Below are 17489 nucleotides of genomic sequence, written 5' to 3' on the forward strand. Positions count from 1 at the left end.
ATCCTTGACCATGGGCCCCAGCCTTGGCCCAGGCTTATCCTCAAAGACTTCATTCTTTAAGTGACCCCAACAACAGTCGTGGAAGGTTCCCTTGGGTGCTGCGAATAATCTACAAAGCAGATTCTTATATTTATTATAACGCTATTTAATTCCTATCAGTGTTTTAACCGATGCCATATTTATTTGTCAGAATGAAAGTTCTGTGAAGGCAGCAACGACAGTGCCCCATGCTTCTCTCTGATCCTCCACAATCCTTGCCACCACGTGGGGTAGAGGATGGGTGCTCAGTAAATGCTTAATAAATTGGATTTTTTTTAATCTGTCTTTGAATTGTTGAGGAACAATGAGGGATGTTGGGATGTGAAGTTGAACTTTAGGGCATGGAAATCACATTGTCATGACACCTGCAGGGGTCATCTGCAGAGCACTGGGGTGAGGGTGAGGGCACTGGTTTGAAATATAAATGGTGAAAGATATAATGCAGGGGTGTGCCCAGAACAAAGCAGACTCTCCCTAAACACTGCGTTTCTTGCCCACACTCCCCACCTCACTCCCACCATACCTGCCCCTTGAGTGCTCTCTTTCTTATCCTACTCACTCTTCCCTTATCTGCCACTTGGGAGGGTGCCAGTGTCAAGCTGACCTCGTGGATGGTGTCATCATACCTGGATGACAGGTATGATGGTGGTGTGAATATAATTTAGGGTTAGGTTAGGGTTAGGGTTATGTGTTATCCCATCTGTGATGACATTCCCTGCTCATGAAAAGCAGGCACCTCGGGAACCTTTCCTTTCTGTCACTGGACCAGTGCCCAGAGAAGCTGAGTTGTGTGTCTGGGAAAGGCCTTCTTCCTAAAAGAAAGACTGGACATTCTCTAGTCTCAAGCTCTGACTGAACTTTGTAGTTGATTGCAATCCAAAGATATAATGTCTGCCTAACTCTGCCCTTGTTCAGAACACTCAAGAGGATGAATATATGTAGGAGGTGGGATGTCTCTTCTTCCATGACGTGAGTGCTCTTGCAGAACAACTGGCCTTCCAAGAATCCCATATCCTTGTTCTTCCCCACCTGGCTATAAGCCACCTGGCCTGGCAAAGAGAGGAGGTGCATTTCTGAAAGCAGAGAGATGTAATGGCTTTGGATAGCTCAAATAGACCAAGGCTAAGATAAATGCACACATTTCAGTGCATGGAAGAAGGATAAATAGATGACAAAAACTATTCTATTTCTGAAAGAGGGGGAATGCTGGAGTCAGGGTACTTAGTGCATCAAGGGAGGAAGACTTAGAGTAAAGAAGGTATCCACATATATCACTAGCACTAACAAGCATGGTTCTGAAAATTTACAACCCTTCATCACATCAAAATAAATTGCCCTCACCACAGGACTCCAGACAAATAGAAGATCACTAGTAAATGCCAGCCCTAAGATCAGGGCAAAGAGGTTGTAAGGGGTGTTTCATAACAAGGTCCCTTCCTAGGTCAGGGCTGAAGCATGTCCTCACAAAGAAGTTCAGGCACCTTCTATTGGTGGGAAACCCAAGACCGAGAAGGGCTTTCAAAGCAACAGCTATGCCTAGGCTCCAGTCCAAGGCCATGTGGTCTAGAGCCAGGGCAGCAAAGACCGTGTGATCAAAGACACTCTGCAAATCCCATAGCCTGTTGCATGGCTTGGAAAGGAAGCAAGTGGCATCAGGACAAATGCTCTGCATTCCCAGAGCCCACCTGAAAACCACAGGGGGCTGCAAAAGTGTCCAGGAAGAGCTGGGGGAGGGGGGACTGAGCAGTGCTCAGGGCAAACAGACAGGGATGAGACTCGAGGTGGGACGTGGGAGTAATGAGGGTTCTGAAAACGGATGGAGCGGGTGTTGGAAACCAGCAGACAGACAAGACTCATTGGCACCAAGGTCTGGGCCCAGAGGGACAGCTGGAGAGCTGAGTCAGGCAGGGAATATTGACGTAGTCATCGGAATCCGTGTCCTCCATCTTGGCAGCAGGCTGGTGGTAGAAGCTCACATATTCACAGCTGATGTTCACAGATGGGGCGTGGAGCCAGGGAGTTTCCGACACCTGGGAACAACCAGGGAAGCATCACTGGATCTGGGTGGGGTGATTGTAGCATCGACAGCAGGCAATGGGGCGGGGTGGGGGGGAAGCATGCATGTGGTTGCTGTCTTCTAGAAGGCAAAATACAGCGGTGGTTGAGCTCCATCAGGTGGCTCAGTCCTGGGGATTTTCAGGGTGGCGTCTCAACCCCAAATAACTGGAAAACACTTCGATCTAACGTGACAGGAAATGCCTTAAACGGGGCTCGGACTAAAATCATGTGACTAAGCACGGGTCTGAAGGAGAACCAGCTGCCGGAGGAGTTTCCCCTCTGGGATTAGATGATGTGACTTGTGGAATGAATACGCATCTTCTCAGGGAGTTATCAGAAGTAGGATGAGTCATCCTCTGCACCTCCATAGGGCTTTTATTCCATGGAGAGCTTGTGACGTGACATGACAGTGCATTCCAGGAAGGAGCCGGCTGGTGAAGCAGAGGAAGGTGGCAGGCCATGTGGAACTCCACTTCCCCAGAAAGAAAGTTCAGGATCATCTGCCTTCAGGATGGATCAGTTCTCGGAGGACAGGGCTATGCCCTGACTCTAACACGGCACAACTATTGTAATATCCACCCAGGAAGGCTGCAGTAGGGAGAGTCACACATTTTTAACACAAGCGCTGAGAACCAGAAGTTCAGCCCCCTGAACATAGTAGGCACTGAGTGAGTGCTCACTGAAAGGAGCTGTTACTTTCTGTACTTTACCAGAGAGGGAATGAGCAGCAGCTTGCTTCAAAAATACATCTCCCACTGCCTGATACAGTGCATCATTTGAGATTTATTTGGCTTAAAAAATTTTAAAAAGTCACTCCCTGTGAAGGCTTAAAATACTCAGTCATTAATCATAGGCACCTTGTTGTGAACTTGCTCCATCAAGATTTTTATCCCTGATAGTGGGAATGTGAGTTTCAAGCAGGGAGGAAGGGTAAAATTTGAGCAAGGTACTGGCCCAGGTGAGGGCATGTGTGGTCACAGAGCAGTTCCAGAGAAAAGGGCTGAGGTAAGTGTAGAGTAGATGGGCACCGCTGGACCTACCTAAGCTACTGTGAACCTTCTCCAGCAGGGCTGAGTAAGGGCAAGCTCAAGAAGCTGGGCATGATGGGGGCAGAGCTGTTGCTTGTTGCCAGGCATCACTCTCCCCTTTTTAGCAAGGCACGGTTACTGAGCCAGGGATACATTATTCAGCCTCCCTTTAAGGCAGGTGTGACCACGTGACTAAACTGTGCCCAGTGGGATGCAGGTAGAAGTGATGTGTGAAATTTCAGGGTCATGGTCTTAAAAAAGCAACTTTCTCTTTCTCCCTCCCATGCGCTGGGATGCAGACATGGTGCTGGGGATTGAGCATTGACCACGGACGGACGGATGGACGCGGCAAGACTCCAGGGGATGGTGCAGCAACAGGCAGAAGGCATTTGAGTCCCTGGATGACCCCATGGCTCAGGCCACCTCCTCCTGGCTCCCTGCCTTTGCTTGAGAGGAAAATAGGCTTCCATGTTGTGGGCCGTGGTTTAGGGTTTGCTGCATTAGCTTAGCCTACACCCCCTAATTAAATCAGGGACACTTGCCACACTTAGTTTTTACTGGTTCCTGAAGTAATAATGTTTCCGCTATGGTAGGCTGCTTTAGAGAATAAAATGGGAAATTTGGGAAAACAAACACGAACGAATAGTTTAAAGGTTTTTCACACATCTGCCAAATGGCCATCGATAGAAAGATCAGAAGAAAAAAATAAAAAATTAGAAAGATGAGTTCCCTATGTCCAAACCTAGATTTCAAGAGGAATCTTCTTCATCCGAAGTGTTGAATCTTATCTACGCCTCTAGGCCAGGCTTAACTGCCTTCAGTGATGGGTAAACAACCTCCTGTCATCTTCGAGGGCTTACTAGAAAGTACTTCCTCATATTAAGGTGAAACTGGATAACTTCCACCCCCTTAAGATCTCCTAGAAATCGAATCTTTTCCACACGAAAGCCCTTCACGTATCTGTAGAGGTACCATCTATCATCCTCTACTAAGCTCCCATTTATCCCATGAGAAATGCTTGGCTAAAAGCCGTGTAACTAAGTCTACCACAATTGTTGCGTAATCGTCTACTGACACCATCCAAGGAGGAAACTGATACTAGTTCCCAGACTCAGGGCCCGGGGAGCCACTGCGAAAGCCCGCGCCCTCCAGCTAAGCCGAAGCTCCACCGACTACGCTCGGGTCCAGGCCCAGGTCTGGGGCAGCCCATTAGGGCCGCAGCTGCCAATCAGGGGCGGGGCGGAGCTTACCTGCGGCGGGGCTTGGGGCGCCGATGATCCGGAGCCTGGGAGAGGTGCCGCCCCTTCACCTAATGGGAACCGGGAGGGCCGACATGAGGGCGGGGCCGAGGGCCCAGCCCCACCCACAGCTCCGCCGGAAACCCTGGGGAGGAGGAGCCGGCCGCGCGGCACGCGGCTGTTCTGGAGGCGGGGTGGTTCTGGCTCACCCTCCGCGCCGCGCAGTTTCTGCAGGTCCTGCATGCACGCCCGGGCCGCCCCGCTCTCCCCCAACCTGCCCCGCCTCCCCCAACCCGCCTCCCTCTCCCCCCGACCTGTCCCGCTCTCCCCAACCTGCCCCGCTTCCCCCAACCCGCCTCCCTCTCCCCCCAACCTGCCCCGCTTCCCCCAACCCGCCTCCCTCTCCCCCCGACCTGTCCCGCTCTCCCCAACCTGCCCCGCTTCCCCCAACCCGCCTCCCTCTCCCCCCGGCCTGTCCCGCTCTCCCCAACCTGCCCCGCTTCCCCCAACCCGCCTCCCTCTCCCCCCGGCCTGTCCCGCTCTCCCCCACCTGCCCGCCTGCTCACCAGCAGCGTCCACCCCCCGAGGGCGCCGAGGGCAGGCGCTGTAGACGTTGTTCTGGGTGCGTGGCCGCTGCGACACGCGTGGCCGCTGTGACAGGGGCCGCTGTGAGGCCTCCAGGGCGCGCATCCTCACGGCCAGTCGGCGGACCCGTCTGGAGAGAGCTTCTCGGTAAAGCCACAGGGAAGGAGAGAGGAAGAGGGCGTCAGAGGCCCATGGCCACCCCCTCCCAGTCTTAGAAAACTAAAGGCTGTCTGTTTCCCTGGTGTTTGGCCATGTCTGACATGTGGGTGTTTACTGAAGACCAAAGGGCCCAGGCCGCGCTCCTCCCCGTCCCGATTTCCAGACCATTGAGCCCCGTGCCACGTTCCCCATACCCCAGGCTGCTCATCCAAAGCTCCTGAGTGTCCCCGGGAGATCAGAGGGATCTGAATGCGCTGGGATCTTTGGGAAGCTCGGCTCTCCGAAAAGGAGCCCGACCCCCTCACCTTTCCTCCTTTGAATGACCCTCTTCGCCACCAGCCCCAGAAGTGCCAGCAGGATGAGACCCAGGATGGTGGGGGTCAGGATGTAGAAGCCTTGATCTTCCATCCCAGACACCGGGCCTGGGCCGTGGTTGAGTGCTCTGAGGAGGGAAGGAGGGGGAGAGAGAAGGGAGAGGTCAGGAAGGGAGGGGGTTAAGGCAAGCACGCAGGTGGTCAACTTTTTTTGGAGGTAGCTCACAAGTTTGTCCCTTTGTTAACAGAATTCTCGCCCTGAATGGTGCAGGCCTCTTACCTCTGCCTGTGAAGCCTGCTTTGGTGGTTGTAGCTGGCCGTCTGGAGCCTGAGCAGTTCCTCCCGTGCTGAGGTTTTTGAGGCTCTGGCGGGTGGCAGGAGGGTGGTGGGCTGGGCGGTTGCTACTGAAGATGCCCTGTAAACTCGAGGGCGGTGGGTGATTGAGGTGGTGGGGGAGGCATGGTGTGCTGGAGGGGCCTCGGTCCTTTGAGCTGGTGTGGTTACTACAGAAGACAGCAGGAAGAAGTGACCTTCCACACACACACACACTCTCGTCTCCAGCAGCCTTGGGCCAACCATTTCTTTCCGGAACACATGCTTCCCTTTTACCTAGACTACCTTTGTTCTCACAGTCTTCATCACCTGAAATGCCTCCTGAGCATGCCATCTGCATGTCCTATCTATATTTGCTTCAAACTCCATTTCCTACAGGAAGTCTTCCCTGACTTCCCAGGCAGAAGAGCTTGCCCTCCTCTAAGCATGGACAAAACCTTGTTTGTAGTTCAGTTCCCACTCTGCCTTGTGTTGTATCTATGTGCTTGTCTATTCTCCCCCATCCCACACCTGTCAGTCACAACCTTGAGTATACAATGAGCTCAGTTACACGATCCCTCTCTCAATGGCCAGCAGTCTTTTAGTGTAACAATATTCAATTAATGTGTCTACCTCACAGGGCAGATGTGAGGATGTGATGGAACTATTGCATGTCAAAATGCATTTAAGACAGGAAAATGGTATAGAAATGTAAAAGTACCATTAGTATAATCATGATTAGTCTTTTTATGGTAAAATAGAGCTGTTAAATCAGTATGCCAGCAAATGGAAGACAGCCCTATGGGGAGCAGGAAGCAGGAGGACCTCTGGCTGGGAAACGTCTGCCCAGTCTTGGTTTCCCGCAGTCATTCATAAAAGAGCTAGATTTTGTGAATGGAGCACAAACTTCATTACATGTGGTGCCACCTGGTGGTGATGGGTAATTTCTGCAACTAGTGCCCAGTGTACAGGCTGAAGGATGGGCTTGAAAGACTTGGAACGCAGATCTCAGGGAGGTACCCCCTCCTAAGGCAGGGAAATACACATCTGAGACGCAGCTCTGCTCTGCCAACCATCCTATGAGCTGAACATATACCCCCTCCTCCATTTTCACAATGCCATAGAATCTCCCCCACCTCCCCTACCCTACCTTTGGGGAACTGACCTTTGGATATGAATTCCAAAGAACTGGCATGTTCAGGCATCTGGAACCAAGGAGGCATATGCATTTGGAGAAATCTATTAAACCATGCTGGAGGCTCAGGCACTGGCTCTTCTTCCCAGAAAGGCCCGTAATCTACCGGAGGCAAGAGGAGTCCATTGGTGGTCTCTAGGACGAGACTGAAGCCTGGGGAAGGGACTGCTGGTATGAGCTGAGGCTGACTCAGCTAGGGCAGATGGCAGTGAGGGGATGAGGGCAGGGAGCAGAAAAATAACCAGGCTGGGGGCTTCCCTGACAGAAATCCTCTTTCACCCTAACCCCGTCGGCATTCCCTGCAAAACCATCGGAGACCATTGGGAATCTAGGTTGTTGAATTAGTGCTGTGTATGTCTGAGGAAGTCAGTGGAGAAAAGAAAAAAGGAAGGATTTGGGAGAAATAAAGAAAGGATCAGATCATAAAGTAACAAATTTGGCCATCAACTGTGAAAAATGATTGTCTTTCCTTTATATTTATCCCTGATATTTTCATGGGACAATTATGGTAATAATTATGTCCTTTTGCTTCCAATTTCCTTCAGTCTCAGAGCCCCTCCTCAGTCTCACCCCACACTCGCCTCGTGCCCTGGGTAGGATGAGTAAAATACCACACAAAGAGAGCACCTATCCTGTCCCTTTCATACAGTTTGGCTAGAAAATTTGGTGGACCATGAAGTTCATTGACTCTATGAGGTTTCAACTCTACAGATCCCAATTCCTACTGGACTTGCTAATATGGCAATAGTGTAAGAGTGTGGGGACTGCAGTCCCATTGTTGTCCCAGCCTTCCTGAGTGGAAACGTTTTCTGGGTGGCCAAAGCCTCCATCGGGTGGGGCACCTACCACTGTGAACAGACAGGGTGACCTGCTGGGTCTTGCCCCGGTCTGTGTCCATGCCCGCCCCACAGGCATAGACCCCACTGTCACTCTCGACCAGCTCTGTCATCTCCACCAGGAACAGATTCCTCTCTGGAAAACAGCTCCAGGGGACCTCGATGCTTGAATTCCTTCTTGACGAAGTTCCTGTTGGACACCACGGTGGCGCATCCTCCAGACGCAACAATTATCCGCACAGATATATCCTCACATGCATTTCAGGAAGCGGGCACTCGATGACAACGGATCCTCCCAGCAATTCCCTCCACCTTTACTTCTGGAAGGACCTTCAGGGCTCCAGCTACTGCAGGGAGAGGGAGTTAATGTAGAGGAAGCCCCATCCCCAGCCACATCCCCAACTCCAGCCCTGTTTCCAACCCAGGCCCCAGCCCAGCCTCACACTCATCCCTACTTCCAACTCCATCCCCATTAGCAGCCCAAGCCTCAGCCAGCCCTGAGCCTCAGCCCTGTCATGATCTCTAGCCTGGCTGCATCCTCAGCCTCTTCCATCCCCAACCCTATTTATATCCTTGGTCCAGCTCTATGTCCATCCCTAGCCCTATGCCCAGGCTGAGTCTCTCCCCAGCCCAAGCCTTAATGTAATCCTCAGCCTCGTTACCAAACCTGAACCATATGGACCCAGACATCAAACCTCTGAAAATACAGTCAAAGCCACTACCCCACTCAGAGGGAGAAGAATGTGCCACAGTGATCCCCCCAACCAGCACATATCCCTGAGTGACTTCAGGGGTGGTGTCGGGAGGCATGGTACAATTTTGCTCCAACAGGTTTTCTGTCTAGTTTTGTTTTGCTCAGATCCATCCAACCAACCAAAACAACCATTCACCTCCAGTTTTTTTATTCAATAATTCAACAAGTATCTGTTGAATGCCTTTCATGTGATAAGGTAGCTGGCATCCCTCCCTCACAGAACGAATCATTTATTGAATGATACAAATGGACGGCCACTATGTGACAGCAGAGTATAATAAATCCCATGGCGTAGATACACAGGGCTCCTTGGAAGCAGCAAGCAGGAGCGCCTGATCCAGGCTGCGGCAGAGGATGATATAATTTGAGGAAGGCTTTCTGGAAGACATGAGGTGTAAGTTGTGACCTGAAGGACTGGGTGTGGAGGGCAACTCAGAGAATGATGGTTGTCTTCACTGAGGAAGGGAACACACAAGGAAACAAGGGTACATTTGAGTGTGTGTGCACATTGTATGTGCATTGGGGGTGGTGTGGAGCAGGGTGGAATAAAAGGTGTGGTTTCTGAGTCCCTGACATCAAAAAGCTTATGCTTTGGCTGAGAGAAGGCAGGTCTAAGCTGGGGAAGAAAGTAAGTCCAAGTATGATTAATTGTCAGCTCAGTGGGTCCCAATAAGTGTCTGTATATTTCTGGGAAGACAATTCGGAGGATGAAGTGTGTGTGGGGGGAGGGGGCTGTGGACTAGGGTGGAGGAGAGACCCTTCTAGACAGTGAGAACCACCCCCAAAAAGGCTGGGACAGGAGAGAGGACATGGCATGTTCATGAGGCGGGGAGGGATGTTCACAAACTTCCTGAAATTCATCCATAGAGCAAACATTAAGAATAGCTCTAGGACTTCCCTGGTGGCACAGTGGTTAAGAATCCGCCTGCCAATACAGGGGACACTGGTTCGAGCCCTGATCAGGGAGGATCCCACATGCTGCAAGCAACTAAGCCCGTGCGCCACAACTACTGAGCCTGTGTGCCACAACTACTGAAGCCCGTGTGCCACAACTACTGAAGCCCGTGCACCTAGAACGCATGCTCTGCAACAAAAGAAGCCACCACAATGAGAAGCCCGTGCACTGCAACAAAGAGTAACTCCCAACTCACCTCAACTAGAGAAAGCTCACGCACAGCAACGAAGACCCAACACAGCCAAAAGTAAATAAAAAAAAAAAAATTCTCTCTTTAAAACAACAACAACAAAAAGAATAGCTCCAAGGAGTCAAGGAAAGAAGTGGGGCTGGAGCCTCCTAGATGAGCAGAGAGAGTCGAGGAGGATGTTCTGGGGAGAGGGAAGAAAGTGGACAACAGAAACAACCATGGGAACATGAGATGGAGGTAGAGGAGGCTAGAGAGGGGCTAGCTGGGGACATTTACAGGAGTATGTTAAGATCTGAAAGTGTAGCTGGTCAGTGTGGTGGGGAGAAGAGGGGCCCACCAGACATGTATGATCTGACATGGAAATGCTTCATGAATAACCCAACACTGCTTTAAATCCCCTGGAAACAGACGTGTGAGGTAGCCCTGTGACTGGAATGTGCCAGTGGAAGGGTGACCCATCAAAGGACAAACACCCAACCAAGGGGATAGGCGAATCCCCTGTATGTCCAGAAGGACCATACCTGTGTGTAAAGCCCAGCACCTGAGAATGAGCATACAAACATTTTTGGACCAACCCAGCCAGAAAAGGGCATGCCTGCTGCTTTCTCAAGGGTGAGATGCTGTAAAATAGGCAGGCGCAAGACAGAGCAGAGTGGGGACATCACCTGTGCAGATGCCTCCAGTGGCCTCTCTCCACTCAGCAATGAGCTGCTGGTAACCCCCTGGCTTGCCCATGACCCTCTGTTATGGACTGTATGTTTGTATCTCCCCAAAATTCATGTGTTGAAATTCCAACCCCCAAAGTGATGGTATTACGAGGTGGGGCCTTTGGAAGGTAAGTAGGGTTAGATGAGGTCATGAGGGTGCAGCCCTCATAATGGGATTAGTGTCCTTATTCTCTCCATGTACACAAGAAGAGACCATGTGAGCACACAGGGAGATGGCTGCAAACCAGGATGAGGGCCCTCACGGAGAATCATACCTGCCAGCACCTTGATCTAGGACTTCTAGTTTCCTGAACCGTGAGAAATAAATGTCTGTTATTTAAGCTACGCAGTCTATGGTATTTTGTTACAGCAGCTGGAGCTGACTAAGACATCCTTATTGTGCAAACTTTGGATGGATGAAGCACAAGGAAAGCTTCTGGGTACACGGAACTCTGGTCCCAAGGAAGCACTAATGGGTGAGATAAAAATGACCAGATCCCACTCTCCTTGGAGTTCATAGTAGCTTCTAACCAAAAGCAGATTTCCCAAATAGAAAAAAAGGTAGATATAACCTCCAGGTTTAGAACTTAGGCACAGTGTGCGTAAGACTCCTGTGGGGGAACTTGCTAGGATACAGGTAACCTGGTCCTGCCCTTAAGCAATGTGATTATATCTGCTTAGGATGGGGCCTATGAATCTGCATTCTTAGATAAGCATCCCAGGTGCCCTTGAATTTTTGCAATTCTGGACCCTTTAACTACATTTCCAAATGATTCAGGGGAAAAAAGAAAGGGGTGGTAGAAGGTATCTAAAGGAACCAAGCTGTTTAATATTGATGTTTTAGAGAGGCTGCTAACAAAGTGTCATTAATCTCTAAGCTGGTGATTTGATTTTCAGTGGTGATGGTAGGGGAAACGGATATATGTAGCTTAAAAAGTCACTCTCGGGCTTCCCTGGTGGCGCAGTGGTTGAGAATCTGCCTGCCAATGCAGGGGACACGGGTTCGAGCCCTGGTCTGGGAAGATCCCACATGCCGCGGAGCGACTGGGCCCGTGAGCCACAATTACTGAGCCTGCGCGTCTGGAGCCTGTGCTCCGCAACAAGAGAGGCCACGATAGTGAGAGGCCCGCGCACCGCGATGAAGAATGGCCCCCACTTGCCGCAACTGGAGAAAGCCCTCACACAGAAACGAGGACCCAACACAGCCATAAATAAATAAATAAATAAATAAAATATTAAAAAAAAAAAAAAGTCACTCTCAACATATAATTGGATATAAATATCCAATTTGGAACATGGAAAATATCTTGTTTTCATAATGCAAAATAAGGTAAAGGCCCCCAAGGCCTTGGCTGGTGGCAGTGCTCTGGGAATAGACTTTGGATTCCGTGTAGCAGTGATTTTCTAGGTGGGAAAAGCGATGAGGACCCTATCAACTCAAGTCACAGCAGAATCTCTGGAAGAAGGGAGCTGACCTGAGAGTTTTATGTTTATCCAATGGAGCGTGGATTTTTTTAAAAGGATGGGAAGCATCCTATGCTCCTTCCCACTTCTGCCCACACTAACCTGTGTGTGTCTGGGCCCGCTGTCTGCCCTCGACCCTGTTGCTGTGGATGGAGTGTCCCCCTCCTCTCAAAAGCCAGTCCTTTCACCTTTGTCCTGAATCCATCCCATCACCTTCTTTAGAGCATGTCTTCTGCGATCACCCCCTTTCTCTGTCTGTCTCACTGGTTCTTCTCCTCCAGCATTGCCATGGCTTACACACACGCCCTGATGTGGCCCATATTGGAAGAACCTTTGGTCGACTTCTCCCCTCCCCTTCAGCTGCCACCCCTCTTCTGTTCACTTTCTCAAAATCACTGAATCCACTCCTCCATCTCCCGATTCCTCTTCCACCTCTATCTGTCAGAATTATGGCTCCAGTATTCCACTGAAACTGCTCCGGTCAAGGTCACCAAAACTTTCCTTGTTGCCATGTTGGATGGTCACTTCTTTATCTTTTTTTTTCTTGCTCTCCTGGCAGCATTTGGTGGAACTGAGCCTTCCTGCCTTGAAATGCTTTCCTCTCCTGGCTTCCCCAACATTACACTCTCAATGGCTGTTCCTTGGCAATCTCCTGACTTACCTCTCCTTATCTGTTCACTTAGTTCTCCTCCTCCTTCCTTCCTTACTTCCCCTTCTCTATCAGCATTGGGCCTGACGCTGGGCCTGTTCTCTTCTCTGTCCTCCTTGCTTCCCCTCACACTAGCTCATTTACTTCCATGGCTTTTAATACCAACTCTATATAGGTCTCATCATAATAGGGATCTCCAGTCTTGTCTTTACCTCTGGGCTCCAGACTTGCCTTTTTGACACCTGCTCTTGTACTTTACTCAAACATATAAGATATTTTCCAGACTTACAATGGCAAAAACAAACAAACAAACAAACAAAACCCTCTTGATTTCTCTTCCAAAGCCTGTTCCTTCACAAGCTCTTTCCATCTCCAAAAATAGCACCAACATCCATCCAAGTGCTGAAGCCCCAAAGTCATCCCCATATTAAAGAATCAAGAATAAATTTTAGGTATGCGTATGTGTACTGGGTCACAGCATCAAGTGTATGTATGTATTATTATTATGGGTCAAGGTAAAAAAAGTTTGAAAGTGTATACCCTATGCTACTGCCTTGGTTTATTACGGAACTCCACTTAGGGCCCCAGGCGATGTGGCCTATAGTCTGTGCCTCACGCACTGGGCTCTGGGACCAGGACCACCCCCACATTTGCAGGACCTGGGGCAGGAATACAAATAAGACCCAAATATCATACGTCTAAATATTTTAAAGTTAATTAGCAGGCTAAAATCTGTTGAATAAAGTATCCTCCTATCTTGACAAATTTACACACTCCTTGGATGTCCACTCTAATACATGGCTATGCAGGGAAAAATGGCTCCAAGTTTCCTGCCTCTAGCCTCTGGCCTCTCTCCTTTCTGTTCTCATCCCTGGCTCCTGCCCACTCCACAATGGTCCTGGTATATACATGGGGGATGACCCAGCTTGCGTGTACAAGCTCCATCCATCTCCTTCCCAAACAGCCACCTGTAGCCACCCTTTTATAGGCCAAGCGTTCACCCTAGGATAGAAGACCCAGGATAGAATCTCACACAGTCATTGAAGGTGGTTCCAGAGAAATTTGGACAGGGAATTTGAGGTCTAGAAGAGGGGGTGTGGGTGTGGGCTTGGAATAGGCACATCCCTTTGTGCCTTGAACTCCTCACCCTGTGGAGATGGGCACAAGTGAAGAAGGGCCAGGCCCAGAGCAAGGACCCCTCTGGCTAGAAGGGTCATATTGCTCAGGACAGACTGCAGGGGTACAATTTAGGTACCCTTCACTCCTAGACATTTTCCACGTCTACCCAATCCCTCTTCCCTCTCAGGCCGAAGTTTAGTTAACCATCCACTGTGATCACCTATGTCCTACTACCTCTCACAGAGTCTATTTCATTAAACCTTCATTCCCTTGGGTTTTTAGGGATTTCCAATATTTGATTCAAAGATTTGACTTTCTTCCAAACTCCAGCCATTACAAAGAAAGCAAGTATGAATAAAAAACAACTTTGACCCCCAAGAAGCTTACCATGGAATCAATAAAATAAGGTGGACACACCTTAAGCTACAATACAAGGTAGAACGGGGTCAGCTATTGGGGTTCAGAAGAGGGACCTCTGGAACATGTATGAGAAGGTGGAGGTTGAGATGGGATTTGAAGGACCCATAAATGGTGGAGGTGAGTGGAAGGCTATTCCCGGCAGAAGGAATGGCATGAGCAAGGGCATGGTGGCAGGAAAGTCTAGCACATGTTCAAAGAGGCGTCCCATTGGCTGGAGGTTAGGAAAACACAGGGGAGTATGATAAGCTTAGAGTATAAAAGGGGAGGCCAAGGGAGGAGTTTGTATTTAAGGAGTTCGATTCAGTAGGCAGTGGGAGCCATGGAAGGTTGTTGGAGAGGATGATCCTATGATCACAGTCAAGATGAAGGAAGGTTGATCTGGAGCTACAGGCTGGTCAGGTTGGAGGAAGTGGGAGAGATAGTTAAGAGGTGATCCAGTGTTTTTCCTTTCCATTCCCTCTGTTATGTCTCTAGTAGGGGCTGCCATGGCTTCTCATCCTGGTAAATGTGAATCTAGAAACTACATGAATTGGCCATTGATTAGGTCAAAGTCTGGTTGGGGATAAATGGGAAGAGGTGGTAAAAAGCTATTTTGGCATTTTACAGCCGATATCAGAGATAGTTAAGACAGAGAGAGTAGCTGATTTTGGTGGTGACCAGTGAGGAATTTGAGGTTAGGTGTTAGGCCTGTTGCATTTCTGATCTCGATGAGATATGGAAGTGGGAGTGCCCAGGAGACAGTTGTAAATTGAGATATGGAGCTCAGGAAATGGATTAGGGCTACCAAATGGGTTAGGGAGACTTCATTTAGATTGGAACTTTGAAAATTCAGGAGTTAAAGAGATCCAAAGAAAGAGAATTTAGAAGTAAGAAGAAAGAACTTTGGAGGCACTTGCTTTGAGATTCCATATTAACAGGCTGATATGTCTGGGAGAGGTGGCACCTTCAGCCCTTACAAGTCAACTCCTGAGCGAGCAGGAGGTGTGTCTGGAGTAGAGGGAGGCGCACTAACTGGGAGTGGGGAGGGCCTCCATCCACGTCCTGCCCTAGGTACCGGTTTACAACTAAATCCATCCAGAAACTTCAGAGCTGGAGATGCACAGCAACTCCCCTACCTGTGGCCAATTCAGCCCTCATACAACGTCCAGGGTGTTTCCCCACAGCACTTACCTGGCAAGAAGTAAAGTGACCAAAGCCAGAGGTCCATGGCTCCTTCCAGAGCAAGGTCCCATCCAAGAGCCCCTGGAGAGGGGGACAGAGACCCACTGCTCACCCAGGAACCCTTCACTGTTTGATGCTTGAAAGAGATTTCTGGCCCCCACAAGGAGTACGGCTTGAAAATGAGGAAATGACAACCTATCTTATTTGCTTACTAGTTTTAGATGAAAAAGAAAGTACCAGCAAACCAAAGAGGAAGTCAGGAACTGAGAAAACATGTTGTGTTGAGTGAGAATGGGTCACCAGGGTTCAAAGTGCCTCCAGGCAGCTTCTAAAGACTATTAGAAACTACCAGTTCTGCTCTTTCTTTGCCTTGGAGGGTCCTCTCATGCTTTATGTGCTTTATGTGAGCCAGAGTCATTCCCCTTATGCCTGTCTTCAGGATAAAAGAGCCTCCTTACCAATTTTCTGCATCTGAGGACAGCTATATGGACAGAAGCTTGGGCTTGAAGTCAGAAGGTGCTGGTCGTAGCCCTTGAACTCATTGGACAAATGCTTTGGGGAACCTACTATGTGGAAATACTAACTGTGGATTTTGAGCAATTCACTACGTTTCTCTGAGCCTCCATTTCTCTATCTAGGAAATGAAGGTGGGACAAGATGATCACTGGCATTCTCTCCCACAGAACATCATTCCTGGGGTCTTAACTGCAGCTCATCCCCCCTCAGATCAGCCACCCCTCATCTTCCCCGACTATCTGCCTAAGGTGCTGCCCTCTCACAGCGGCCCAGGCACAGTCCAGTGACCACAAGGGCAATGCCCAGAGAGGGTGTGACAGGTCACACAGCAACTCTGTCTAGAGACACAGCAGCCTGGCAGAGCCACCCTTCAGGACCCTGACGGTCGAGGGCGAGGGCCAGTGGCCAGGACACTGAGGCAATCAGCTGAGAGTCATCATGGAAGGAGCTTTGGGCTCCAGTCAGAACCCTGGATTCTCTTCCTGGCTTGGCACTTTCTAGCGTGGGCCTCAGTTCTCCCACGGATAAAATGGGATGGTGCCTGCCCTGCCTCCCTCCCGCAGTGTGCCTGAGGCCCCGCAGAAGCCGTGGTCATGCAGGTGTCTCTAGAGCCCCTCATGCGGAGGCGTGGAGGATGCTACTGATCGAGGGTTCAGCCTCCATCCCTGGCTGCTGTCCACAGGGTGGTTCCCAGGGCCCCCACCTCCAGGCGTTGCAGCCTCCTGTGCCCGCAGGGGACTCTGGCTGTCCCCATACCTTTCCAGGAGGCCCCTCCAGCCCCCCACCGGGCCCCACAACACAGGTCTGTCACATGCTCTCCAAAACACAAAAGACAACATCCGCAGTGGAAGTGGAGCGTGAGGCTCGGAGCAGGTGCAGAGGAAGTGTGGGTGGCGGGGCGCTGGGTCCCCACCAGCCCAGGGCAGCTGCGGCTGAGATTTCTCCCCCCAACGCCGAGGTGTCGAGAGCAGCCTCCGGGCTCTGGTTCAAGCGAGTGACTCTAGGGGGTCTTCCGTCAGCCTCCACCCTTCCCTATACTGAGGCCTCTTCCCAGCCCTGCAGCTGGTGCACAGCTGGGCTCTGGCATTGCCGGCCCAAGGCCTGGGATGCCTTGGAGGGAGACAGAATAAATGAATGAATGAAATGTGTGTGTGTGTGTGTGTGTGTGTGTGACTGTGGGCATGACGGTGTGAGGTGTGTGATGTGTGAGCGTGAGTGGTATGTGACTGGAATGTGTGAGTGTGTGACAGTGGGAGGAGCGGTGCGGGAGTGTGTTATGTGTGATGTTAGTGTGTGAGCGTGTGATGTGTGGAGTAATGTGTGTGTGTCATGTGTGAACGTATGTGTGCTTGTGAGTGTGTGGTTGTGGTGTGTGCTTGTGAGTGTGTGGCATGTGGTTGCGAGTGTGTGGGTGTGTGGCTGTGAGTGTGAACGTGCTGTGTGTGTGAATGTGTCTATGAAGACGAGGGGTCGGCTGGGCTGTGGCTGGGTCTGCCGGGTAGTGCAGGGATGTGTGGGATAAGAGCGTGTAGGAGAGATTTTCACATCATGTGTGGCCCAAATAAAACCCTTAACAACATCACGTTGGGGTCCTAAGAGCGAATATTAGGGATCTGGGGATGGCCAGGGAGGAAGTGAATGGAGTCTGAGGGACTGAAGCTCGCAGACCTGGGCTGTCTAGTCTCTACCTTCAGATGTTGCCCCCGGCTCTTGGGGGTGTGGCCCCAGGGGAAGGCTGACCCCTGGCTAAATTGCCAAGTGGGAAAAGTTAGCCAGCCTCACTCTCTTCT

The 17489-nt window shown here is 50.4% G+C and overlaps 1 protein-coding gene across 1 annotated transcript; it reads right to left on the reverse strand.

Moving 5' to 3' along the window:
- Nucleotides 1-6: 6 nt before the first annotated feature.
- On the reverse strand, nucleotides 7-15303 carry FCMR (Fc fragment of IgM receptor). Its single transcript, XM_036865809.1, is given in 11 exon segments — nucleotides 7-2069; nucleotides 4376-4434; nucleotides 4930-5088; nucleotides 5413-5549; nucleotides 5702-5924; nucleotides 6899-7030; nucleotides 7775-7907; nucleotides 7909-7997; nucleotides 8000-8066; nucleotides 8068-8111; nucleotides 15193-15303. Coding segments are annotated over 11 exon segments (1257 nt in total). The 5' UTR covers nucleotides 15230-15303; the 3' UTR covers nucleotides 7-1892.
- Nucleotides 15304-17489: the final 2186 nt, after the last annotated feature.

Source organism: Balaenoptera musculus, chromosome 1, assembly GCF_009873245.2.
Source record: "Balaenoptera musculus isolate JJ_BM4_2016_0621 chromosome 1, mBalMus1.pri.v3, whole genome shotgun sequence".
Classification (NCBI taxonomy): Eukaryota; Metazoa; Chordata; class Mammalia; order Artiodactyla; family Balaenopteridae; genus Balaenoptera; species Balaenoptera musculus.